Source organism: Colletes gigas, unplaced genomic scaffold (genome assembly GCF_013123115.1).
Source record: "Colletes gigas isolate AHSC1104 unplaced genomic scaffold, ASM1312311v1 Colletes_gigas_Sc00003, whole genome shotgun sequence".
NCBI lineage: Eukaryota > Metazoa > Arthropoda > Insecta > Hymenoptera > Colletidae > Colletes > Colletes gigas.
Window position 1 is genome coordinate 824,092 of NW_025106632.1, and position 8,107 is coordinate 832,198.

An 8,107-nucleotide genomic window follows, 5' to 3' on the forward strand; every position below is an offset into this window, starting at 1 on the left:
GTGCAATTTAATATACAATTACTTGATAACATATTTAGACATTTCTTTCGATCCGTTGTATCAGAATTACTGCATGCTGTTCTTTAGCGATGAATGTCCTTTATGTTACAACTGCATATTTATACGCATCACGCACACGACACCATACATACACTCTCGCTCGCACCTTGGATACTCATTGAACTAAATATTTTTGCTGTATACGATAAAATCCCGCACCAAAAATAAGATGGTTTTCACACGTAACATCGGATCTTTTTTTTTACAAACTATTCACAATTGATGTTGAATGCGTGTATAAGCGTAATATCTTTTTATTCTCTCCTTCCTATACCTACGGTTGAGTACAATGTGTGTCGTTTACGCTACCCATACTATATACACGCGTATAACCTCACAGATAATTTAACAGAAAAATGCTGTTCGTAACAAACTTATCCTATGAAATCCTCTTATTTTAGGTATCAGGATTTCTTTTATTTATAGTTCAATCTTCTCTCTGTAGGACAATCGTTTTCACGATGATTTATTATTATTAATCAATTTAGACCACGTGTTCGCGATATGGTCATCTAAACACAGTTTCTGCTACGTGGGTCCTGCGAACAAAGCTGCGATTCCACTATCAGTCGCGTTCTTCGAAATCTCATCCACCCGTATCGATTGCGGTTTCCCAAAAACTTCTATCCGTGGTAAATTATCTATTTTAACTTCTTTACGGAATAACTGACCAACGCTTCGACCAATGAGCTGCAACAGGTATATATAAAAGATAATATTCTCTTGCTCCATGATCACGAAACTGATCCAACCAAATGTTTTACCTGATTCGTGATTTTTTTGAAAAGATCTTTCTTTCCTTTCTCCACTTTATTTCCTTTAGTACTAACTACGGCCATCTTTTCGTCGAAACGCTGCAGATCGGTAGGATTAATGCCAGGAATTTGCTGCATTACTTCGATAATGTTCGGGAATTTGGGTCGCAAACATTCGTAAACTTGTGCGCCCAGAGTTACAAGGGAACCTTGATTGGCTTCGTGTTGTCCGTGAAGTTGTAATCCTTGAAGAATAGCTACCATAATATGAGCGGCCATAGCTGGTGTTAGACTACCATCGGCTGCTAATGCTCGTACAACCGGTCCGGTTAACATTGTAGCTTTCAAACTGGCATTTGAGTCATTCCAAGCTAAAGCTCTGAACGCAATAAGAATCATTTATTTAACATTTGTTCTACTCGTATACACCAGACTACCAATGAATACTTAATTCAAAGTAAAATTTACCCTAAAACGCATAAAACAACACTATGGCACGTAGTTGGGTGTCGGAGAACAAACGTTCCCAATTCGCTGACAACTTCGGCGACTATACTGTTCCCTCGCGATGACGGAGGATCTATAGCCATACCTCCCATGTCTTGTTCCATAATATCGGGGGGAGTCGCATCGCTGGCTGCACCTCCAACGAGAGCTACTTTCAGCACGTCTACGAAATCCCTCGTTAAATTTCGATTCAACATGTCGGCGATAACTTCTTGCGTATCGGTATTTTCCTCGTCCAAACCGCCAGACTCGTAGAGATGTGCAATGTATTGCCATTTGGCACTCAATCTTTGACACACTGTTAAAATAATAATTAATGCGTAAGTAAAAGCGAAAAGAGAAATAAACAGGAACGCCGGAAGTAAAAGGTAAGAAACATCTTACTATGCGTAGAAACGTGAGCCAATACGGGTACGAGAACGCTTTCGTAAAATGCAGGTGGACAGGAGTATATAAATGGTTTCATAAAGACACGTATGATTGGCCGTAATCTATAATCTGAAATCAACTGAAAGGAAAACATCAGTCTTTGCTAAGGCGTAAGCAGCATTTAAAATCATTTCTAGTTTTACGATACAAATATCTTGTTAACTGTTAACTGTTTGAAAAATAAATAATTACCTCCATGTTGGAGAAAACTGAATTAATGAGTGCTGGTGCCAAACCAGGTAACTGATAAAAGTCTCTTCCAATCATGTGACATCCGCTACCTAACATGTGATAACACTGATCGTGGATAGTACTCAGAAATGATTGCATACGAACCAAAGCCGTACTGGAAGATTGATCAGGTTCAGAAGTGTTATCATTTGTTACATTTAAACCTAAAAGGTTTGCTTTCTCAGACTCCAACAGCTCGTGAGCGTTTTTATATCCCTAATAAAAGGAAGTAAACACCGTTATAATTTGCTTCTGTCCAATTAAGAGTATTACACCATGTTGGTGAACATTCATGGTTATTACCTCTGATAAAGCTGCTAACGCCGGAGGAGTGAAGAGTGCATTCATTGCCCTGAGCAGTGCAAAAAGTGTTGGTAGCACTGGAATCACATGTGGCGTAGCGGGATTTCTATACACCGGATTTCCGCTTTCGCTGAGCGCAGCTACGAAACTGCCTCTTGCAGCCCGGTCCGGATCATCCGGAATGGAACAACGCTTCACGACACTCAATATCGTGCAAACACAAATCATCAAGTCGCTTCGATTTTGACCAGCCGGATCTTCGGTTATACTTTCGACCGGTGATCTGCTCAATCCAATGAACCTCATCAATTCAAGTGGACCTTTAAATGCCTCGTGTCCAAGAGCAATAAATTTTGCAGATCCTACGCTGATCACTTCAGCGACAAATCTGGTTTGTCTTTCGTAATCACAGAAATGATTCGATATCAACAGAAGTGCTTCGTAGAGCATGATTGTCTCCATTTTAGATAACGAACTGGGCTCTCTCGCTAAACTGCGAACCATTGTGTGTATTTGATCGAAAACCGGAAGAAGTAACAGTGGATATTTCAAACTGATCTTGACCATGAGACTGGCTGCATGACGTCTTACGTTCTTTGCTGCTTTGGATCGAGTACCCTTCGTTTCACCTGGTGCTTCGAACACCAGAGCGGCAAAGATTTTATCAAGAACTCTTGGCAGGATGGCTACACCTGGCATAGTCATTGAACCGGTTGACATCGACAAGAATACAAAAAGAGCACTGATGCAAGAAAGTAGAGCCGACAATAACCATGGATCGAGTGGAGAATAACCGAGGCATAATTCTAATAATTGCAGGCCAGTTTGTACGCTTGGACGTTCGTTAATTAATAAAATTCTTGATACGACAGAATCTAAAGCTTGAGCAAGAGCTTCCCATTCAAGATATTGTGGATCATTCTGATCGCTTTTGTATCGAAGATCTGTCATACCCTTTGTTATTTTAGCCGTCAACCATTGTTGTACATACGTAAATGTTACTAATGGCGCTACCATTGTTGCTTGTCGAAATCCTTCTAATAAATCAGTCCTGAATCGATGAAGAAACACATTGAACTCTTCTTCCGAATCGTAGTCTGCAAGGCAATAGGTACTCATTCCGTTACTTTGTCTACCATGTGGATATGCTATTTTTATTAACTTTGGTGCTGTGCTTTCTACATATTTAGGTATGTAAGTTAATAATAACGGATCTTGTTTTATTTGTTCGTGTTTAAACAGCATTATCCAGATTGCGTTCGCCATATGTATTAACGTTAAACTTGAGGACATAGTGAAAGTTAACACGGTATCTAAAAATATGTTGAAATGTGTTGGTCGAATGCTGGAACCATCATCTTTGCCCCAAAGTGTACACAGTTGAGTTGCCATTCCAGTTAATACCTAAATTCACAACTAATATTAGCCATTTATTACTAATATTCAATTAAAATGTAGCGCAAATTAAGTAAATGCTTTTTGCAAGAGATAATGCACACATTCAAAAGAAAATATACCTATGTCATGTATGTGTGTTCTATGAAACTTTATAAAATGAAAAAATAAACATATCGTACAACTTTGATACTTTTTTTCAGTTAACTGTACGAGAGACATTGTCGAGAAATTATCAAGTTGCAATAAATTTCTTACTCCGCGAAAAGAAGTAAGTTAAGAATTACCTGCGTGAGTTTCTTTAAAAACAAGTAATGGTTTTCATGAAATTCGTTTGAGCCGGTAACAGGCGCTGCTGCAGTCGCCGCTGCATAAATATATCTCAGCGCATCTTCGGAAAATAAAATCATCAGTTGTTTCCTATCTTCAGCTTTTCCTTTGCGATTTACAATTTGTAACAAACACTCGGCTGCCGAACATTGAAATATCGAATCTCTCAACAAAAGACATAATATTTGTAGCAATCTGCCATCCTCTGCCATGACATGAGTAATCGAAATCCACTCCACAAATCCAGTCAACGTAGACAATACTACCTACCAAATAAGAACGATTCAGTATAATTTTATAAATCTAAATCATAATCTTTATCCCTTAAAAACTTCTGTGCCAAATGTACCTGTACAACTTTACTATGCGCTGCTGCCTCGGAAGCGCAACCTAAGCTACTCTTCTTTTGAAACTCCGAAAAATGTTGCTCCATTAATCTTAAAAAGAAGCTAAAAATCTCGGCCATATTCGTGTTAAGTGCTTGGTATATATCCTTTCTTCTTTGATTAGATTCTAACGTTTGCAATAACGCGACATCTTCTACTAGCCTCAGAAACACTAGAAGTACCAATTCGGTTTGACTTTCGCCTCTTGTACACGTCTGGCTAAGTTCGGCAAGTAATGTAGGCCACTGTTGCGGCCATTCTCGTTTTATCATTTCCACCACAACGCGAGACAGAGCATCCTTGATATGAGCTTCTTCTTGCAGCAACGGTTCTGTACCTTCTTGAAGCAACTTCATTGCATTTTCTTTTATAAATATCTTTTCCGATTGTGATATTTGTGTCCATCGATATTTGATACAATGCTCCATCAGCTGTAATCCAAAATGACGAACCACCGAACTTCTATTCGGCGACCTCTGCGCCAGATATAAACCACATTGTGCGCATAGAGGGGAGGATTCCTTAAATCGTTCGCAAGCATTGTATACTTCCAAACGCTGCTGTTGCGGTACATTCGGTGACATCATCACCTCGACCACTTGGGCAAGTTCTGCTGATATTTGGGCAACATCGCCCACTCCAAACTCCATCCCTACCTATTGCACTGTAATAAAAACATAATAATTAAGTATGTTTTATTACATTACTTTCTGATAAATAATAATTATGAATGATAAATTAAAAATAATTTGCAATTCTTGTTATTTCTTTTTAAACTTTTGATATACCAGATCTATGGTAACAGATCAAAAAGAATAATTAAATTTTCTTAAATTTTCATATTTTTTTATTTTAGTTTCTTAGTTTTAAACTAAAATATAACTTTTCTTTTTAACATCCAAATGTTTCTTCGTACATCTTAAACATAAAAGATACATAACATTATACATTAAAACAATTCATAATTTGATTAAAATAACAGAATAACCAAAAGAATTAATGTTTCATTGCAGTATGTACAAGCGATGACCATTTTCATTTATTATAAGTTTCATATAAACTTACATGTAAAGATTCTACAATTGGTACTATTTAATATTTAATCTCTGAAACATATGTTTAAGAGACACAAACCGATTTATCTATTTCGACTCCAAATGATAAAACCCATTAATACTTTCTTTCATCATTTGGAACAGTATTTTTATAAACATAACACATTAATACCAAGCAAAGTTTTCTTTTATACAATACCCACAAATTACATATAGAAAATTTTGTGAAGTGATTGAAATTGCAAAAAAAATAAGATAAAAAGAAAAGTTTCAAAAATTCACAAAATGATACTCTTTTAAAAATTCAAAATCGGTGATAAATGGACAAAGATAAATATGATTTATGGGGTATAAAACTTTTGCATCTTTTGGTAGAATTCGCGTGAATTGATAAAACGTTTGCAGAAAAATTCGATGATGCGGTTGAGTAATTATAACAGAAGAAAAACACGAAGCGAAGCAGCTTGCGAATTGTGTACGGCATGTCCTGGTGAGCATGCCTTGACAGAAGGTACCCACCTCGTAACGCGATCGTGGATAGAGGCGGATCGAAGATACACGTATGGCAAAATTACTGCCAATATAGCCTGTCAATTCATATTTGATCGTCACTTAAAAAGTTAAGAGCTCGCGGCGTGCAGAAGCGGCGATCTTATATTTAGTCAAAGAAGTTTGCTACCGAGAGATACGCGGCACGTTGAACGATTACATATACCACACGTAAAATACGTACTGCCCTCTAGATGCTTTGAATTCGATCTAACCTCGTCTTACAGCGTGTGCATGTTTTTATGTTTATACAAATCGCAATTGCAATTGTAATGTAACGTTATACGGGACAATTATCCTACGTAGATACCGTTAAGTTATAGAAGAAATCTTTAACTGTCGCTTACCGTTCGTACACTATATATCGACACTTCTTTCGACGAGACTTTCGAGTGAACTTGCTCAGTGAAACTTTGGAGGTTATGCCGGCGATCTCTTGTCGATCATACACAAGGACGCCTCTCGTTTAAAAGTGATAATCACGGTATTACAAATACGTAATGGATGAGGCACTGACTACATCGCCTACGTTTCAACTACATTTTTCCAAACAGATATATTGCGTCGAATTATCTCCGTACGAATGGTCTCAACATTTAATTTGTATCGCTCTCGCCGAAGAAATTGTAATCGGTACTATTAAATTTCAGGTAAAGCTTTTGATTTCAACGTGTATTTATGCGTGCATGCTGAATGCCTAAATAAAAGATAACGTCACTTTGAGTCGAGTAACGTTTGAAATAAAAGCATCGAACAACGTTAATAGAAAGAAAACGAAAATTAAAACACGATTTAAGAAAGATTTTCTTCTTGTGCGATTAAAAAAAAGCAAATCGTAAAACGAATGTCCTTTGTAGAATAGATCGTAGACATTCTCGACAGACATTTCAGAAATGTAATTTTATTATCCAATAAAATAATAATCGTTATCCGTACGTATACAGGATGAGGATGAGACGGTAGAAGATATCGCTTATAATCATTTTAGAACATTTCGTCATGATACTAGACCTCATGCTGTTGCTTGGAGTCCAGAAACCTCCTTGAGCGTTGTACCAAAAGTTCTTATGTTTTGCGTCGCTGGGGCAGATTTTAAAATAAGATTATATAGTAGCGATATGAACAACAATACAGTACACGAGGTAAGACTGAAAAAGTATGAAATATAATTCATGACATAAAGAATTAATATGCGTATGGATTACTATTGTATATCGATGATGATAATAATTTTCTGATTTAATATAAGATGGAAGGACATAAAGACTATATAAACTCAATTTGTTACGAAACTGAAGGAGAGATATTGGCCTCGGTATCCGATGATCACATGTGTAAACTTTGGGCCATAAAAGAGGAGGACGAGTGTATTTTTACATTTTATTTAACATCTCCTGGAATGAGCGTATGTTTTCACCCTGAAAAATCTGGCAAGTTTCTTGTAGGAGAAAAAAATGGATTGATTCACATGTACGACGTACGAAGTCAACAAGCGATCATGTCTTTAGATACAGATGTTGTTCCCTTAATGTCGATCGATTGGGGACCCAATCCGTTAAAAGTAGCTGGTATGGCTGCTGGAAAATTAATCCTTTGGGATACGTCTAAACCTAGGTAATTCGTGTTGCATAAATTAGAAAATTAACCGTGAAATAAATCGATAAGTATTGTATGTTTGGTGAAAATATTTTTTTTTCTTCTAGTCCGCTTGTACAGGGGGGGAGCCCTTTTCATATCGAAGGCGGATTAATGGTAAAATTTTCTCCCGCTTACGAATATTTTGTAGCGAGCATTGGCAGGCCTGATAATTTTTTAAAAGTTACAAATATAAAAACCGAAGAAAAGATAATTTGTGGACAAGTAAAGTTAATAGGTGGAATATCGTGGCACTATAAACTACCGTATATTTGTGCTGCGAGTGACAGAGAAATCTGTTTTTGGAAGGTGACTTTGAACTAACAACAATGGTAATGTTTTGTTATAAATAATATCATTATTTCTTTACAAATAACATGACAGATGGTTTGTAATACTTACAGTTAAATTTTTTATAAATAAAAATCGTATTTTTCTAATTTATTACATATAAACGTGATTTATATTTATT

At 36.6% G+C, this 8,107-nt stretch overlaps 2 protein-coding genes across 2 annotated transcripts; one reads left to right on the forward strand and one right to left on the reverse strand.

The window, feature by feature from the left end:
* Positions 1-6: 6 nt before the first annotated feature.
* Positions 7-6,016, reverse strand: LOC122404521 (exportin-5). The gene is made up of 10 exons (XM_043408555.1): positions 5,971-6,016; positions 5,313-5,314; positions 4,360-5,060; positions 3,968-4,276; positions 2,286-3,689; positions 1,944-2,198; positions 1,707-1,830; positions 1,284-1,620; positions 825-1,194; positions 7-750 (listed from the first exon to the last, which is right to left on the reverse strand). The coding sequence occupies exons 3-10, from the start codon at positions 5,044-5,046 to the stop codon at positions 589-591; spliced, it is 3,648 nt and encodes a 1,215-aa protein (XP_043264490.1). The 5' UTR covers positions 5,047-5,060; positions 5,313-5,314; positions 5,971-6,016; the 3' UTR covers positions 7-588.
* Positions 6,017-6,249: 233 nt separating this feature from the next.
* LOC122404522 (nucleoporin Nup37) lies at positions 6,250-8,014 on the forward strand. The gene is made up of 4 exons (XM_043408557.1): positions 6,250-6,650; positions 6,945-7,142; positions 7,250-7,614; positions 7,704-8,014. The coding sequence occupies exons 1-4, from the start codon at positions 6,501-6,503 to the stop codon at positions 7,957-7,959; spliced, it is 969 nt and encodes a 322-aa protein (XP_043264492.1). The 5' UTR covers positions 6,250-6,500; the 3' UTR covers positions 7,960-8,014.
* The last annotated feature ends 93 nt before the right edge of the window (positions 8,015-8,107 follow it).

What these genes read in the sequence shown, in the direction of transcription:
- LOC122404521 (XM_043408555.1), bottom strand. Translation starts at nt 5,046, where the DNA reads ATGGAGTTTGGAGTGGGCGATGTTGCCCAAATATCAGCAGAACTTGCC. An exon ending in CGCATAGTAAAGTTGTACAG is followed by an intron (nt 4,277 to 4,359) that starts GTACATTTGGCA and finishes CTTATTTGGTAG; the next exon opens with GTAGTATTGTCTACGTTGAC. An exon ending in GGCTCACGTTTCTACGCATA is followed by an intron (nt 1,621 to 1,706) that starts GTAAGATGTTTC and finishes TTATTTTAACAG; the next exon opens with TGTGTCAAAGATTGAGTGCC.
- LOC122404522 (XM_043408557.1), top strand. Translation starts at nt 6,501, where the DNA reads ATGGATGAGGCACTGACTACATCGCCTACGTTTCAACTACATTTTTCC. An exon ending in ACAACAATACAGTACACGAG is followed by an intron (nt 7,143 to 7,249) that starts GTAAGACTGAAA and finishes ATTTAATATAAG; the next exon opens with ATGGAAGGACATAAAGACTA. An exon ending in TGGGATACGTCTAAACCTAG is followed by an intron (nt 7,615 to 7,703) that starts GTAATTCGTGTT and finishes TTTTTCTTCTAG; the next exon opens with TCCGCTTGTACAGGGGGGGA.